The sequence below is a fragment of the Eptesicus fuscus genome, chromosome 7 (genome assembly GCF_027574615.1).
Source record: "Eptesicus fuscus isolate TK198812 chromosome 7, DD_ASM_mEF_20220401, whole genome shotgun sequence".
NCBI classification, from domain to species: domain Eukaryota; kingdom Metazoa; phylum Chordata; class Mammalia; order Chiroptera; family Vespertilionidae; genus Eptesicus; species Eptesicus fuscus.
In genome coordinates this window covers 82,066,911-82,085,920 of record NC_072479.1, presented here as the reverse complement: position 1 = coordinate 82,085,920, position 19,010 = coordinate 82,066,911, and the positions used below count along the sequence as shown (strand labels likewise).

Below are 19,010 nucleotides of genomic sequence, written 5' to 3'. Positions count from 1 at the left end.
TGACTAATGAGTTTGCCGACCACTGCCCTTGCCGGTTTGATTTCAGTCAAAGGCATGTACCTTAGTTGCAGGCTCCTGGCCCCGGGCGTGCAGAAGGCAACCAATTGATGTCTCTCTCACATCGATGTTTCTCTCTGTCTTTCCCTCTCCCTTCCATTCTCTCTAAAAATCAATGGGAAAAAAAATCCTCTGGTGAGGATTAAAAAAATATATCATCACCATACTGAAGCCTATATGAGGCTGTGCGAAGCAAAGGCAAAGAGAATGCGCCTTTTAGAAATCCTTGGAGTATTTTCTTTCTGAAAGGAGAAGAGTTCTTCCAAATATTATACCTACTTAAATAGATCCACTAGAATAATGACAGTGTCTTCAGCCACTTCCCGGTCACCCTTGATGGAGGAGATGATATCTGGTGTACCACACACAATAATCACTGAGGAGAGAGAGCAAGACAAAGAGAGGAATATACAATGGTGTACACACAAACAGAAAGGGAACCTGGTGCCTGAATTTGAACTCAGTATGTCCATGGTATGTTTGTGTTAAGACTAACACCAATTCCTCAAATTACTACCTCCCCTTTTCTTAAATTTATAGTCACAGAGTCAGAGTAGAGCTAAATGGAATCTTAAAAAGAATGATCTAGTCCTTTCCCTTAATTTTATTGATTTAAGGAAATCGAAGCCAAGATGTCAAAGGGTTAAAGAACTAGTAGATGACAGAGGTAGCTCTACTATTAAAGCTTTATGAGTCTGGGTCAGTGCTTATTCTATTAAACCACACTGGAGTATTACAAAAACTATTTTCATCAGTAACTATCTTCACCTCACCATTTGTAAAGTGTTTGGAAAAAATATAGTATAAGTTAATGTGAGAATTTATGAAGCTTTCCTAAGCAACTTTCCTTGTGGGCTTTGTAGCTTCTTAACTCAGGTCTTAGTCTTAGTGATCTCAGTGATGCAGTCCAATCCGATTCTATAACTGCAGCTCCACTTCCCAAATGCATGACTATGAGTAAGAGGAATTGGGAGATGCTTTATTAGATTTTAAAAATATTGTGTTGCCCAGTGGAATTGTAAACCCTGTAGGGACATGAATAATTTAATACTTCATCTCCCCCCCCCCTCATATCTTGATCAATGTTTTGCAAATGGTAGGTTCTTAGTTTGGTAAATGCTTAATAAATATGATAATGTAGATAATGATTTGAGTGATACCAGGAAATCCTGCCAAGCAAGCATTTTCCCATAGGAAATTCCCACAGTTGATTCCTTTACTCCTGATTTATTCTAATTTGTAAAGAGAATTCTATAGAAAATGAAGCAAATTGCCTAATAACTTAGAAAGGATGACTTTATCCCATTAGTGTTTCACACTTGACTTGTAACTCAGAGATCATTATGCAGGTGAGGTACTTTGCTTACTTTTATAATTTTACGTGAGGCTAGATATCAGTAAATACATCCTCTTAGTCATGAGTGAAGCAGGGTTCAGAATGTTTGAGGAATTGTCACAAATCCAATAACATACTGGATTGAGGTGAACTTAAAAACCAGTTTACTGTGATGATGGGTCGTAATGTCATTTTGGTTTATAAAAATTGGATTTTAACATCATCATTACTTTCATGAAGTTAATATATTTGTTCAATGTCACTTTTCTCATTTCTCCCAGAGGATAAAGTTTTAATCAACAAAAGAAACAATATAATGGAATTGCATGTAACTACAGATCTCCCAAAAGATAAGAAGTAAATTGAGGTAATAATGACAACTCTGTCTGATAGATTTGTCAAAATGACTCATAAGGAAGTGGTAGTTGTGAGGAAGAAGTTGGCAAAATTATCTTCATGTCTTCTTACCATTGCTTTTCCTATTCTGGTCCATTAAGATTTTCTGAAACTCAGCCTCTCCTCTCAATACATCTTTGAAGCTAAGTTCCTGAGAAAAATAAGAAACTCCAGCCTCCAGAGCATTGAGGTACCTAGAACAAAAAAAGAGAGAAACTATAAGAATCCAGCTTTGTTTCTTCATGGCCTTCCATGCCATTTGCTCATTGCTTACAGATCTGTCCTAGGACTCGTTAATCAAAAATTCACTTCTGCTATTAACACAGTAGATAATACACCCCATGAGTATGAGCATCTAATTTAGTGAAAGGATTGGGGAAGTTTTAGGGGATCTTCATGCACATAGTAGAGATTTGGCGGGTCCCTTATAATGGCTTTCTGCTATTTGCCGAAGAAACCAGCCCCATTATCACAGATAAGTTGAAACCTTTGAATCTACAGTACAAAAATTCCAAGTTGATAGGAATAATTTCTCCTCCTGTGTGAAATGAGTTTATGTGTGTTCTAAGTTCACCCCAAAGTTTCTAGGATGAGGCCTTTGGGTTGATTCTTGTAGTTCCGTAGATGTGCAATCCCAGTGGTGCCCTACTTTTAGTCTTCTGCGTACTTACGTAGATAGAGACTACAGAACTGAGCAGCATCCTGGTTCTGTAATAACCTGATCAAAGGATCCTCTCTGCTATCTTTGCTGAAGGAGAAGGAACTTGCAATTTTAGTTTAGCAGTGGTGCCCATTATCCTGTTCCCTGTCCACCTCCCAACTTATTCTTCTGAAAAAAACTATGAGAGAAATGGTTTCTAACTAATTGTAGGTATAGGCAGAATGCACATTCTCTGGTATCATGTCTTGCACAGTAATGTGAAAGCATTAACTTCTGGTTTTCATTTCCTTTTCTGTAAAATGGGGATCATAGTATCTGTTCTCTTTTCTTCAGGTTTACTGTGGGAAATCAATAAAACTGTCTTGGAGGTACTTTGAAAACTACGAAAAGTTTGAAAATGCAACACATGCTGATTATGTTTATTATACTATGTTTCCTTTTGGCCCTTTGCTTTTATTTGTAAGAGAGTGGGCTGGTGTCCACTCCCAATGCTGTAACAGATGGAAAGGTGCATCTGATAATAACCAGTGGCTGGCCATGATCATTGGCTTCTTTCTGTGGCAAATGCCAGAGAATGCTAATAATTCTGCTTACCATAAACAGTCCTCAGACTCGTTATTATTCTTGAAAACATATGCAGTGGTCCAGGAAAAAGTTTTGAATGACAAATTATTAGTCTTCCAAAAGTCAACCAAGAAGTGTGTCAACTTCCTAGCTGGAGACATCAACCTGGTTAAATTTTCTTTGAAGTCACAAGACAATCCAAAACTTCCAGCTGAAATCATGGGATATTTAAAATTTGCGTCAAGGCTATGCCAAGAGGTAAAAAAGAAATAAATATCAGGGTTAACTTAAGTAGCACAAATAAGATCCCTCTTTAACCTGTTGCAGCATGTAAAGAAATACAGGTGACCCTCCCACACAGGTGAATTTTAAAACAACATTTATTGAGCATATGCTAGGCTTTAAGAACACTTCAGGTGTCTTCATGTGTCTGTGACTTAGTTACTTAGATTTATTCTAAAATAACTTGTCATTTGGGCTGTCATAACATGCAGGCTGGGACATATAAAAGTTGGGGAGTAGGGCTAAGAAAACAGATGATGGGCCTCTATAGCTACCACAATTGTAAAGTCCAAAGAATGCCCTCTACACTTTTTTCTCTATTCATTGCCTTACTTCTGGCTCTTCTGTGGATTACATTTGAGACAGACATCGCTGAGGATTTTAGTTTTCCTTCCTCTGCTCAGCACATGGACCTTCTTGTAGTTCCTTAAACATAACAAGCTTTATTCTCCATCAGGGCCTCACAAATACCAAGAATGCTGTTGCCCAGTCCCTTTGGCTAACTCTTACTAATCCATCAAGTCCTAGATTAAATGTCTCTTTACTCATCAGGAAAATGTCCTTGATACCTAAGACCAAGTAATTATTTGGGTGAGAATCTGTCTCCTCCACTGGATTGCAAGCTCCATTAAAGCCAGGGATCATGTCTTGCTTGTTCACCTCAGCATCCCCAGTTGGCCTGGTCCAGATGTAGGTGCCCAATATGTATTTGATAAAGGAAGGACAACAATACCCCCTTCCATCTTCAGTGTTCCACTGAAAGGTGTCACTGAGTGTTCTGCTTACATCTCAAACTCCCCATGTTCACAGCCAAATTTATCTTTATTTCTCAAAATGGTTCCTTATCCTGATTCTCCCATTTCTTTTAGTGTTTTGAGATCTCAAAGTCTTTTTGACTACTTTCCAGCCCTCATCCCAACATCCAATCAGTTATCAAATACTATTGGTTCCACCTTCAAATATCTTTAAAGTTATCCTCCCTGTGCATTTCAGCTGCCTTCATGCTGAACGGATCCCCCCTTCTCCCCTGCCAACAGTCTCTCCTTGTCTGCCCCAGTCTTTCCTGTACCCTTTTTTCAGTTATTCTTCCCAAAGTTAAACTGCTTCCTATGGTCCTTCCCTGCTCATCCTTAGTGGTTAATGAAATAGAACAAAATCTAATTAAATACAACAAAGCACATGCAACTAATAATCTAATTAAATATAACTCTTTCCCCTATTACTCAAGACCTCCCAAATATGGCCCTCCTTCATTTTTCCTAGTTTTATCTCTATTAATTCTCCTATATATCTATTGCATGCCCGTTAGTACAGAGTAACAAGTTTTCTACACTTCACTGCTTCTTTGCTTTTACACTTACTTCTTTCTCTGCCTGGCTGGGATGCTTAACCCCTCATCTTTACCCATTAAAATATTACTCATTTTTCAATATACAACTTCTATACCACTGCCTTCATGAAGTCTTTCTCTTCTCAAAGTGTAACTCTCCCAACCAGAGGTGACCATTTCCTTCTGTGCATTCAGAGTCTCTTGTTTGTACTTCTGTGATGGAACCCACCTCACTCTGACTTGTACTGGTCACCAGCGTCCTCATCACCTTCTCTATGTCACCAGGCTGGGGCTAGGTTTTACTTAATTCTCTCTATTCCAATAAAATAAAAATGCTTCTTGCCTGTGTGGTCTGGCTGAGTGGCTGATCCATGAACCAGGAGGTGATGGTTCAATCCCCAGTCAGAGCACATGCCCTGGTATGGGCTCAATCCCCAGTAGGGGGAGTGCAGGAGGCAGCTTGTTGATAATTCTCTCTCATCATTGATGTTTCTATCTTTCTCTCCCTCTCCCTTCCTTTCTCTATAAACTCAATAAAAACATATTTAAAATGAAAATGCTTCTTTGCACATGGCAAGTCCTCATAAATGGTGAGTCCATTTTCTTAACCCCCCTTTTCTTTTGAGTGTACTCTATAGCATTATCAATAAGTAGTCAGACAAGACAACCATCAGGAACGAGTGCAAGGAAGAATAAGATTCTGTATTTGTCTGCATTTTGGTATGAGCTAAAAAAAAATAAATGCTTCTATGGTGTGTCTATGGTGTACAATGGCCCCGAGCACCTGTGTGTCTGTGGAGCTGGGTGTGAGGTGTGAGAAGAACAGTTTGCAACAGACATTTCAGAGATCTAATGTTTACCCTCCAAAGTCTCTTGCAAGGGGTTTTTCAGCACAGGTCTCTCTGTGTAGGTGAGGGCTGATCCTTGATTCAGGGGAAGATTGTAACAGGTGAAAGAAAGGCATGTGGGAGGGATTTTGACTGGGGTCTGTGTAATCTGGAAGACCAAAGTGTCTGTGGTGATGAGATTAATGAATGGGAGGGATGAGGGCGACTGTCCCAAAGAGAAGTATTTGCATTCAGGAATATATTGAAAGCTTCTTTCTAAGGTGATAAGTGCATTGTGCAAAGTACTTTAATATGTTATTTATAACCTTCAAATAATGCTATGAAATAAGTACCTTGCTACCTTCCTTACTCTGGTAAACCTGGAGCTAAAACAGAGCCCTGCTCATGCCCTTGGGTGCTGCCCCTTTCTTTGTGTTTCCATACACTCTGCTTATACTTTTGTGAGTATTTCTTTGATTAAGCTCCTCAAATTATCCAAGTGCACTGTCTTCCCTGTTTCCTGCCAGAACTCTGACTTTATACCACGTTGCTCCTCCAGCTTAGATGTTGGTAACTGCACCTCTGGCTCACCCCACTCTGAGCAAAGACAGAGTGAACTCAATAAAGGAATTATGGTTGTAAGACAGGTGGCAATATAGGAGGGCCCCAACACCCCTGATTGTGTCGCCTTGACTAGACTGCTGTTTGATAAACGTTTTTAACATGGATGTCATGTCTTGATTTCAATTCATAGTGGCATCAAAACAACAATAAAACAAACTACTTACTACATCTGGAAGGTGGAATATGTACACGAGGGCCCCATGAGGACACAACCCACCTCCTTTTGATTCTGTAGGAGAAAAAAAAGAAAGAAAAAAAAACTAATCCCTAAAATGAAAACACACACAAAACAAAACCAAACAAACAAACAACAAACAAACAAACAAAAAAAAAAACGAAGGAAAGAATCAAAAGACAGAAAAGAAGTGGCAAGGGAAAGGCTCACAAAAGGTTAGAAAGTAGACCACTTAAGGTGTTAGAATGCAGAGCAGAAGGGGGCAACATGGGGTGCCTCTTGCTGGGCAAGGGGCAGCTAAGGGGGGAAATAGTCTGAGAGGAAGGGGCAGCTAAGGGGGGAAGTAGTCTGAGAGGAAGGGGCAGCTAAGGGGGGAAGTAATCTGAGAGGAAGGGGCAGCTAAGGGGGGAAGTAGTCTGAGAGGAAGGGGCAGCTAAGGGGGGAAGTAGTCTGAGAGGAAGGGGCAGCTAAGGGGGGAAGTAGTCTGAGAGGAAGGGGCAGCTAAGGGGGGAAGTAGTCTGAGAGGAAGGGGCAGCTAAGGGAGGAAGTAGTCTGAGAGGAAGGGGCAGCTAAGGGAGGAAGTGCTGTGGGTGGAGGGAAAGCTATTCCACTGAAAGAGAAAGTGAGCTGACTGCAGGGAACCTTTATCAAGAGGGAGATGCAGAGTGGAGGAAGGACTGGCAGACGGGCACATACATAGTAGTGTCTGTCAGCCACATTAGAGAAAAACTAGATTTGGAGGTGCTCTGGAGGGAGTGGGCAAGTTTTAGGGAGAGCTACAAAGTAGGGCTAAAGAGGACAAATGCAATGTGACCAGCTGGGCAATGATAGATCTTTTTTCTACTATTTCTCAAGGGGAATGTGATTAGGAACATTCCATCCTTGGTTTTAGAGAACCAGGTCATACCTTCCTCTGTAGAGATCCAGGGAGGAAGCACCTAAACTTTTCTTCCTCCCCGCTAACCGATCCCCCCCCCCCCTCCCCCCCCCCTCCACCCTCCCCCCACCACCCCCACCCCCCACCCCCCCACCCCACCCCCTGTTCCAGGACTGAGTGTGACTGCTATAATCAGCCACTCCTCCTGGCCTGGGTGGAGCCTACCTCGGTGAACGTATAATGTTATTGATTAAAGCTTTGGAACCATGCACGGCTCTGTGCCTGGTGCCCTGTTTCACGGAGGGCCTTTTCAAAGATTTCTGTAGTAAAGGGGGCATCTCACACACCTACTTGCTTCTAGAGAGCTTGGAACACTCTTTAGTGTTCCAAGACCTGCATGGGGGTGCGGAGGGGGGGGGGGAGTTGGGAGTAAGGATTAGGCAAGAATCTCTCTCGTCCCATTATCTACCCTTTGACATGACAGTTATTGTGTTAAAGTTAGGTTTCAGATTCAGATCTCATGTAGTCACATATATGGTGATGACTTGACACAGAGATCTCTGCTGAAGGGCTTTAGAATATATTTTTAACAGGGCACCTCAGGTATTTCTTGAGGAACACAAAGGCAAACCAGTTAGGACCAACATTAAAATTTTAAAAGGTGTTTAAAATGAAATAATTCCACTCCCTAACACTGAAAGTGTACAGATAGCTAAGGTTCTTTCCGTTTCCTGGATTCCTGGCGGGCCATCATCACGTGGGAAATCTATAGGGATAAAGTGAGAGAATCCTGTGTTGACATCACTCAGCATGGCTAGAGCTGACGTGAGAGATGCTCATGGACAGGTGCCCAAGGTTCACACTATGATTGTCCAGTGACAAGAGGGTGTGAGCTATATCTACCAAGGCAGATACTTACTGAAATTGTCCTGAGCAGGTCAAGGCCTTCACAGGTGCTACTCCGACAGTCACTTGATTTATAAATCGCATCCTCTGTACGGATAAAGGTAGCGTTCACAGTTGCATTTATTCCTGTTATCCAGAAAGAAGGAAAAAGAGAAAACTAGTGTTATTTTTTAGTAGTTCATACCAGACATAAAAGTTACCTTTTGCCAATTGACCCTGGGGGGAAAAAATGGAGATCCATTTTCAGGCCTAGGGATATTTGAGTTTGGAGTTCTTATATTACTCTCTGTCACTTCTTCTCTCTATCTCTGTCTCTCTGCTTCTGTCTGTCTCTCTCTCATCAGCTTTTTTTGTGGCATAATTTACCACCAGAAAAATCACTCATTTTAAGTGTACAATTCAATGATTTTTAGTAAACATATATTTATATGTATATATATTTCACACACACACACACACACAGACACATATATATGCATATATATATATATATATAGTATGGCAAAAGTAGGTTTACAGTTGTTCATATGCAAAGTAATACAATAAATAATAATACAAGAATAAACTCCATGTTTTGTGTATCTACAACTGTAAACCTACTTTTGGCCCACCTTGTGTGTGTGTGTGTGTGTGTGTGTGTGTGTGTGTGTGTATATTTGCACAACCGTCCCACAATCCAGTTGAGAACATTTTCATTTTCTTCATCCTGTTTTTTATTATTGTAGACTCAGCAAGTTTCCTATATGGGTCTGGGAAGTGTTAGGAAAGCAATGACAGTCAGAGTGACTTGTGCCCACCCATTCTGGACCAGAATCTTTGGATAATGGGTCATCTTCAGATGAAGGCAAGAGTATCAATGCTAATATCCCTGGGTATTGCTAGGCATCACATTTTGGAAGACAATAAAGAGATAGCAGAACCATTTGACCAAACTCTTTCTCTTGCATTTTGTTTTCCTTCCAATAAGAAATATTCAGGACAAATCCCTGATTCCTAAGCAGAGATATCTGTCGTTTTGTGAAGCTCTTATTTAGGAAGCCTGGAAACCTCAGTTGCTAGTCTGGCAATATGAGTGACTTTCTATGTGTTCTTGCACAAGCCCTTTTATTTCTCTACTTGATTCACTCACATGTAAAATGGTATTAAAAGCAGGTTTGTCAAATGTAATAATTTTTAATTCCTTTAAAAGAGAATATCAGCAATAGAAGTTATTGTTCTCCTGAACATCCAAATTAGAATATTTTAAAAGATATAGACCTGTTCTTTTAGAAAATGGAAGCATCTTTGCTCTTCTACAGCCACCTCAGAAATGTTTCTAAAAACTAGGAAGCATTTTATCTCTTGCCTTTTTAGTTGTTGTTGTTAATTCAAGGATATTTATTTATTTATTTATTTATTTATAGAGGAAGGAAGAGCGGGAGAGAGAGACACCACGGTGAGAGAGAAACATCCATTGGTTGCCTCCTGCATGTACCCTGACGGGGAATCAAACCCACAACCTGGGCATGTGCCCTGAGGGGGAATGGGATGAGAGAACTTTGGGTGCATGGGATGCCACTCAACCAACTGAGCCACACTGGCCAAGACAAGGATACTTATTCTGCTACTGTACTTTGTTTAGTAGGAGATCTAAATAAGCATTTTGTTCATTCAGACTAGACAAATAGAAGAGATCAGTGTAAATAAGACCAGTCAGAGAAAGCTAATGGAAGATGTGAGGTCAGTGACCCTTTATAGCTTTTATCTTATTTAATTCTCATAACAATAGGGAGAATATAGGGCACATGAAGCCAGGAGAATAGTCTGAGTGAGGCTATGGTGGACCTATTGGAATGGGAGAATGTATGTGGGGAGCAGTAGAAAATTGGGGTGGAGAAAGTCTAGGAAAGTAGCAAGAGGAGTCAGAAAGTGAAATGGAGGCCAGTGCACAGTCACATGATGAAAACAGAGCATTGGGAAGATGGCCACACTTTCCCTGTTAATGTATAAGACAGCTCTTACGCCTCAACTGCCTGTTGCTATGAGGGACACTAAAGATGATCCACTCAAAAATCCTAGGTTCAAGGCAGTCCATGATGGATGGGCATGGCAAAATCAAGGTTTTTACTGTACAGGGTCTGGGAGAAGGGGAATTGATGTCTATTGAGTGTGATCTTGTACAAGTAATTTCACCTTTGGGGCCCCAGTTTCTCACCCATTTATTCATAGAATAGATCTGGATGATCTCTGTTATTATATGCCTAGCGTTGGGCTATGGATTTTTGCATGCATCCTTTCACTAAATTCTTCCCTGAATCCTATGAGGTTAATTAATAATTTACCTTCCTAATTTAAAAATGAGAAGATGGAGATCAATAGAAATTAATTAACTTGGTTAGAAGTGAAGCTGAGTTTTGAACTAAGGACACTCTGATTCCAGATCCCGCTGTAGAAAGTAGTTCTCAAAGGGTGGGGCCATTGACTCCCGAGGTACCTGGAGACTCTCGCAGGAGGTCCAGGGGGTTAAAACCATTCACGTAATTACAATAAGATATTTTTGCTTTTTTCTACTTCCCTTCATTCATGATTATATAGTGAGAGTTTTCCAGAGGCTACATAATATGTATTATTATAAGACACTAGTGCCCCAGTGCACGGATTCATGCACATTGAAAGGAAATTAATTAGAAGGTGGCCGGAGGGGCAGGACTGGGCAAGATGGGCTGGACACGCCCTGAAGCCAACCACCCATGGTCACTCCCCAGCAGGCTGCACCTGGGGTGGCGCCATGGCTCGAAGGGCATCTGTGGAGTGAGCAGGGTCCCTCTGGAAGGTGGGGTCCCTCGGCCTGGCCTGCAGGGATCAGGCTGAAACCAGCTTTCTGATATCTTCTGAGGGGTCCCAGATTGCGAGAGGGTGGTTCTCGGGTGACACATCCCGGAATCTGGCTCCCTCCTCTCTGGTTCAGGGTGCGTCACCCAAGAACTGCCGCTGCCAAGTCATCTTGGCAGCTCCTGCATTGAGCGTCTGTCCCCTTGGTGGTCAGTGCATGTCATAGCTACTGGTTGGAGCATCTGCCCCCTAGTGGTCATTGTGCATCATAGCTACCGGTTGGATGGTCAGATGGTTGCTTATCCTTTTATCCTATATAATAAAGATGTAATATGCAAATGGTCATTACGCCGTGAAGTGTAACGACTGATCGTGTAAGGACTAGATCACGGATCAGCAGGAGGGTGAGGCAGTGAGCTACAAGTGGGCGGCGGAGAAGGGGGCAGGGCAGCAAGCTATGAGGGGGGCGGAGGGAGGGAGGAAAAGGGGTGGGGGAAGCTACAGGAGGGTGGGACAACGGGCGGAGAGCTACTGGAGGGCAGCAGCTACTGGTGAGCTACTGGTGCACCGATTCATGTGCAGGGCTATTAGTATATATATAGATTAAGTGCAGAAGCAGATATGAAAACCCAGCCATTTTCTATTAAGCCTGACATTAAAGATTTACAAAAATGTAAATCAATACCACTTTCCCACCTACTTTTATTTTTTTGTTTTGATAAATATAGGTTTTCTTTACTAAAAAATATTATCTATGTTAACTGATAAAGTGTCTATAGTTGTTATTTAAATGAATCGATAAGCAAATATTTAAAACATTTCTGTTTTGAGGTACGATAATCAAAACAGCATCATATTGGCAGAGAAACAGATATGCAGATCAATGGAACAGAATAGAGAGCCCAGCTATAAAAATACATGCATATGGACAGATAATTTTTGACAAAGGAGTCATAAACACACAATAGAGTATGGATAGTCTCTTCAATAAATGGTGCTGGGAAAACTGGAAAGCCACATGCAAACGAATGAAACTGGATTACAGTTTGTCCCCATGTATAAAAATTAATTCAAAATGGATCAAAGTCCTATATATAAGACCTGAAACAATAAATTACATAGAAGAAAATATAGGGACCAAACTTATGGACCTTGGTCATAGAGAACATTTTATGAACTTGACCCCAAAAGCAAGGGAAGTAAAGGCAAAAAAATAAATGAATGGGACTATATCAAACTAAAAAGCTCTACACAGCAAAAGAAACTGACAACAAAGCAAAGAGGCAGCCAACCAGATGGAAGATGATATTTGCAAACAGTAGCTCCAAAAAAGGTTTAATTTCCAAAATATATAAAGAACTCGTAAAACTCAACACCAAACAACCCAATCAAAAAGTGAGCAGAGGACCTGAAAATACACCTCTCTCAAGAAGACATATAAATAGCCAATAGATATATGAAAAGATGTTCAACCTGACTGGCAACTAGGGAAATGCAAATAAAAAGTATAATGAGATACCACCTCAGACCTGTTAGAGTGGCCATTATCAATAAGACAATCAATAACAAGTGTTGGAGACGTTGTGGAAACAAGGAAACTGTTAGAGAGTGGAATTTTTGAGCAAGCTTCCAGAGAGGCTGTGGACTATGCCCCAGATAGAGATGTCAGTGCTGACACTAGGCCAAGCCTTGAGATATGGTCTCATGGCCCCTTCCCAGCACGTAGCCTTCTTTCACAGAACACTGTCAGCTTTCTGAAGAACAGGATGACCCTGTGAATAACATGGTCGTCATTGGCATGATCCTGACGTTGCTTGGGAAAAACTGTTTTGTCTTGGGTTACTTGTTCTGCAAAAACCGGATGTGGTTAATGTGCTTAAAAGTGGTCCTACACAATGAGTCACTGCTGCTCTCTGGTCTCCCTGCGTGGAGAATGGCAGAGCAGTCGCCGGGTCGTCCGGCCGCCTGGCTAATAAAGGCTCCCTAAATTTTAATTTGGTCTGGGCTCCAGTGGTCATTCACTCGCATCCGCTCCACAACAGAAACCTCATCCATTGCTGGTAGGAATGTAGACTTGTACAAGCACTATGGAAAGCAGTCTGGCGATTCCTCAAAAAATTAAAATAGAGCTACCATATGACCCAGCAATCCCTCTCCTGTGTATATACCCAAAAAAACTAAAAATCATGTATTCCCAAAGATACCTGTGCCCCTATGTTCATTGCAGCATTATTCACAGTGGCCAAGACATGGAAACAACCCAAGTGTCCCACTATAGAGGACTAGAAGAAGAGGATGTGGTACATGTACACAATGGAATACTAGCCCTCCATAAGAAAGAATGAATTACTGCCATTTACAACAACATGGATAAACTTTGAGAACATTATGCTAAGTGAAATAAGTCAGCCAGAAAAAGCTAAGAACTATATGATATCACTCGTATGTGGAATATAAAACTGAAACTCATGAACACAAACAGCAGTGTGGTGGTTGCCAGAGGGCAGGGTGGGGGGAGAAGGGGTCCTAATATATGCTGACAGGAGAAGATTTGACTTTGGGTGGTGGGCACAGGGTGCAATATACAGATCTTGTAACATAGAAACCCACACCTGAAACCTATATGTTCATGTTGACCAATGTCATCCCAATAAATTTAATAAATAAAAATAAAATAAATTTAAAAATATCCTCACGTGATGATTAACAAAAAAGTAATGATAATAAAATTTAAAAAAGAATGAGAACATAAAAAAATAAAACATTTCTGTTTTAATTTCCAGTACAGTAAATGTTGATAAATGTAACTGCATAAACAAAACTCTTCAGATGTCACAATTATTTTTTAGAATGTAAAGAGGTCTTGAGACCAAAAAGTTTGAGAGCTACTTCTATAGAACATACTGTAGTATGGTGCTACTTCTTAACATTTTATGGTTATGTGAACTATGTTTGTTTTTTTATCCCTTTAATTGCTGCAAATTCCAAATGATCTCTCAAAAATATACTGAACTTTTTTCAGACAATGGAAAGACATCTATGGAATGACAATTCAAAGCTTAACTTTTAAAATAAGCAATTACCCCAAGCACTATTTTTGATTCCTCTCTGGCCTGCTCTCTCACCATACCATGGATTCTCAGTCCTGGGAGAATGAGTGGAATGCAATAAAATTCAGTGATCTCGGAACCCTCTATCTCCTATCCAGGGCTTTCAGGATGGGGTTGTACCAAAGTGAATCTGCATATAGTGCCCGAGTCTAGGGCATGACAGCACATGCAGGGCATCGGCCTGGTGAGTTTAGCCATGGAACATACACCCTTGAGGAGTTAATGTCCTAAGGCTGAAGCAATCTTCTTTTTCATCAAATCCTACCTATTCTTCAAATGCACAAAGGTTTTCTAAGTACTAGGAGAAAATATTGCATTCTTCCATTTACACATCACCCAAAACATTTGAATTTCTTCTATTTAGCCCTTCATTATATTGTATTAGATTTTTTACAAATAATAATGCTCAATATGTTTTAAAACATGAACCTATCTTTTCATCACAACTTGCCCTACTTGAGTTTATTATACATCAACACTCATCCAACAAAATGCATCACCAAGTACAAAAATTCAGCCATCACTGTTTATTCTTTCTTCCCCCTAAAATTTTCCACTCATTTAATCTATTTTACAACTTCACCATTAATAACTCTGTTTTACAAATGAGATGAGTGAAACTTCAAGAAAATAAATAACTCATTAGTAAATGATGGAGCAGGAATTCAAATTCAGGGTATATGAGTTCAGAGATTAATATCTTACCAATACACTTTACTGTTTATTTCATATGACTGGTAACTTGTTCTCCTAATATCAGCAATAGCCTAGCAACAACTACAACATTAACATTCTCAAGAACAGCTGGGTGTTGTCCCGTGCTGAGAAAGGTTACCCACAACTGATCAATGTTTATCTCTCACATTGATGTTTCTCTCTCTCTCTCTCTCTCTCTCTCTCTCTCTCTCTCTCTCTCTCCTCCTCTCCCTTCTTCTCTCTAAGCATGCCCTCAGGTGAAGATTTTAAAAAAACAATAAATTACAATAATAAAAACAACTGCCACTTACTGAGTTCTTACTATTTTCCGTCAGTGTATTGCATAATTTATATGAATTTTCTCATTTAATTCACACAATAGCCATAAGAGGTAACTGCTATCTATTGCAATTTTATAGGTGAGGGAATGAGGCTCAGAAAACTTAAATAATTTTCTTGAGGTCAGTGGTGACAAATGGTTGGATAAACAGCTAGAATATGAACCAAGACCTATTTGATTCCAAATCTCTACTTCTAACCACAATGCTCCACTGTCTTATTTTTTGTTTGTTTTGTTTTGTTAATCCTCACCCAAGGATATTTTTCCACTGATTTTTAGCAAGTGTGGAAAGGAGAGGGTGAGAGAGAGAGAGAGAGACAAACATGTATTGAGAGAGACACATTGATTGGTTGCCTCCTGCACGCACCCCGACCAGGGATGGAGCCTGCAACTAAGGTACATGCCCTTGACTGGAATCGAACCTGGGACCCTTCAGTCTGCCAACTAACGTTCTATCCTCTGAGCCAAACTGGCTAAGGCTCCACTGCCTTATTTTAATGAGAAAGTTAGTTCGTGGTGGGTAAAGGTCTTACAGTGGCAAGATTCACTCTTTGGAATTATACCGATATATGAGTTTGAAACTCATTTCAAACAGACAATCTGTATGACTTAAGCAAAGTTACTAAACCTCCATTGTGAAAGTGTCAACAATGCCAGTCTAACAGAGCTGTGATTAAAAGGGTTATATAACCCTTACCCAGCACATGAGAGGTATTCAGTAAACAAGGAAACCAAGGCTCGGAGAGAAGAAGAGAAATCACTCACCCAGGGTCACAAAGAGAGAAAACTCCGAGAAAAGGATTCCAATACAGGTCTTCAGACTTTAGATAAAATGTTCTTCCCATTACTACACACTGCCTCAGTAAATAAAGAATTTTATGAAATGACCTCTTATAATGACCTCTTAGTTTCTCTATTTATATCTGAATCCAGTTTCAGACCAGATTGAAGAAATGTATGTTGCAGAGAAAAAGAACTTATTACACATATGTATAATATCGGTTGGTATTATTACCAGACAATTTTAAATGGAGAAGTTTAAGACATACCTTCCTCAAAACCATCAATAACCACTGAGATGCATCAAATTGCATTGGCTCAGTAATTATACTTTCAGCAATCTAGTCTCAAAGGATGAAAAAAAACTATATACATGAAAATGTTTAGTGTAGTCTTTAAAAAATAATTATGCAAAATTTAAAGTAATAAAATACCTTACATTATTATTAAACTAGAGACCCGATGCACGAAATTCATGCAAGGGGCTTGGCCCTCACAGCCCCAGCTACCTCAGTGGGCCCTCGCAGCCCCGGCTTCATCCAGAAGGTCGCCTGGAAGGTCGTCTGGACAGTTGTTCTGCTGTTCAGTCTAATTAGCATATTAGCTCTTTATTATATAGGATAATTTGGGAGAATATCTACTCCAAAGGTTATTACACATCTATTCTCAGGATGCTATGAAGATTATGCAGTTATAGGAAAGTCACTTCTACAATGATGTAAAGTGAAATCAGAAGGCTAAAAAATTGTTTCTATGTGATCCCAACCATGTTCTTATAAACAAGAAACTGAGAAGCATATAAATATCCAGGCTGCTAGAAATGATCAGTGGTGATTTTTTCCTCATATTTTACCTAATATTTTATTCTACATATTTTATCTAATGTTGTAAAGTTTATTTTAATAATTAAAAGATACAATGGAGAACTGCAACACTAAATTCTATTGGAAATTTATTATATCAACTATCTATACCAGTGGTCGGCGAGCTGCGGTTTGTCACTCTGTTGACTAATGAGTTTGCCGACCACTGATCTATACTAATAAAAGGGTAATATGCTAATTAGACCGGGCCAACTGGCCATCTTCCAGACATCCAACTTCCTTCCAGATAAAGCCATGGTGGTGGGGGCCAAGGCAGAGGCAGTTAGGGGCAATCAGACCAGCAGGGGAGGGCAGTTGGGGGCAAGATCAGGCTGGCAGGGGAGGGCAGTTGGGGGCAACTAGGCTGGCAGGGGAGGGCAGTTGGGGGCAATCAGGGCGGCAGGGGAGAGCAATTGGGGGCGAGACCAGGCTGGCAGGGAAGGGCAGTTAGGGGTGATCAGGAAGGGAGGCAGGGGCAACTAGGGGTTATCAGGCAGATAGGCAGAGAGGTTAGGGCAATCAGGCAGGTGAGCGGTTAGAAGCCAGTGGTCCCATATTGCAAGAAGGATGTCCGACCGCTGGTTCACAGGGATCGGGCCTAAACTGGGGGTCGGACACCCTCCAAGTGGTCCCCAATTGGAGAGGGTGCAGGCTGGGCTTAGGGAACCCCCTCACCCCATGCACAAATTTCGTGCACCGGGCCACTAGTGTTTTATTATAATAGCCACCAGAGAAGTAAAGAGTGAACAGATGGATTAAAAATCCCAGAAAAAGATTCAGCATCTGTATGAATTTTACTCCCTAATTCATCTTCTTGACTGGAAACCCTAGGAAATTTCAGGTCCAGACCAAATCTTGCTCCTGAGCAGTTGCAGGAGGAAACATGATGCCTGCCTCTCTGAAAATGAGAAATAAATCCGTTTTTTATTGAAATGCTATCTGGGACATTTCACTGCTGTGAACACCTGGCATCCCCTGAGTCAGGCCATCCCCAGAGCAAGGTAGATTATGAGTGAAGTCTAGCAATCTAGTCTCAGAGAATGAAAAACAAAACAAAACAAAAATAACAACAACTATATACATGAAAATGTTTAGTGTAGTCTTTTAAAAACAATTGTGCAACAATAAAAATAACATAGTATCTTACAACAGGGAATTATTAAATGTGGTAGGACTCAAATCCTTCTGTTTGAGAATCTACTGCCTTGAAATAAAAAGGAGTTGTAGGACAGGCCCTTAGAAAAGGTTGGTATTCAGGCAAAGAACACAAGATCTTCACTTAGCAACCCTTTGATCCCAGAGGTTGTAACCGGGAGGAGGAGGAGGATTCTGTTACCATATTCTTACCATCATCCCTTAGACGCCTCTCCACGATTTCCAATCCCCGTTTCACTGCATTTTCCAAGTTTTCTGGGGGCTCTCGGAAGGCCGAGTTTTTCATTATCAGGACGCTGATCTCGTAGCTGCCATTGTGGCATTTCTGAGTCACCTGGTCGTTGAAACACATCAGCCCTGGACAGAGGAGCAGTGACCACAGAGTCAAGCCCAACAGTGGTTTCTTCATGACCTCGCTCACCTCAGGACCATACTCCTTGTGCTCAGTTGCTTTGCTCTGGGCTTTTAGGGAGTCAGGAGCACCAGCTGGACAGCCTCTAGCTAGGTCCCTCAGTCTACTCTGCCACACGTTGCTTTCTGGTCACATGGGCCATGGAATACAGCCTGCTCGCCGGTAATAAGCAGCTACATTATGGTAGGAGATAAACCAAAGTTCACTTTTTGTGTTTGTTCACAGAAAGGTCAGAGTTATAAACAGGGAGATTACCTGGGCCTCACCCAATAAAAATACATCGATTTATGATACATCACTGGGAAGAGGGAAATATGGTATGTACATAAAAAACTTTGAAATGTGGAAAAATAAGGTCAGAAGGCTTAACAAAAGCACAAATATGATGGACTGTTAGTGTTTAGGTTATAACTGTGAATTGAAACTGAATCCTTAACTAGGAAGAACTATTTTTCAGCCACTCAGTTGGCAATTACTTATTGAGACTTGACTATGTGTTGGGTATTGGTAAAACACTAGGCATACAGACATGAATGATATGGATGCGTTAATGTCCTTATGATACATGCATTCTAGTAGGGAAGATAAACATTAAATGAACTAGAGGCCCGGTGCATGAAAATTCATGCACTGAAGGGGGGGTCCCTCAGCCTGGCCTGCCCCCTCTCACATTCTGGGAGCCCCCAGGGGCAGGAGGCGACCCGGTGATCAGGGGAAGGCGACGTCCCCATTACACCTCTGCTCCTGTCACTGCCAGCAGCATAAGCCTTGGCCGGCCCTGGTTACCTGAGCCTTGAGTAGCCCTGGG

At 41.0% G+C, this 19,010-nt stretch overlaps 1 protein-coding gene across 1 annotated transcript in view; it reads right to left on the bottom strand.

Annotated features, from left to right (window-relative positions):
• The window catches only part of GUCY2C (guanylate cyclase 2C), a 77,132-nt gene extending 58,933 nt beyond the window's left edge, over positions 1 to 18,199 (bottom strand). The window contains exons 1-6 of the mRNA XM_008140435.3: positions 17,983 to 18,199; positions 8,049 to 8,161; positions 6,242 to 6,306; positions 3,045 to 3,260; positions 1,862 to 1,983; positions 337 to 433 (exon numbers count right to left, since the gene is read on the bottom strand). Coding sequence (XP_008138657.2) covers positions 337 to 433; positions 1,862 to 1,983; positions 3,045 to 3,260; positions 6,242 to 6,306; positions 8,049 to 8,161; positions 17,983 to 18,199 — 830 coding nt within the window. The remainder of the gene's footprint in view (positions 1 to 336; positions 434 to 1,861; positions 1,984 to 3,044; positions 3,261 to 6,241; positions 6,307 to 8,048; positions 8,162 to 17,982) is intronic.
• Between the last annotated feature and the right edge of the window lie 811 nt (positions 18,200 to 19,010).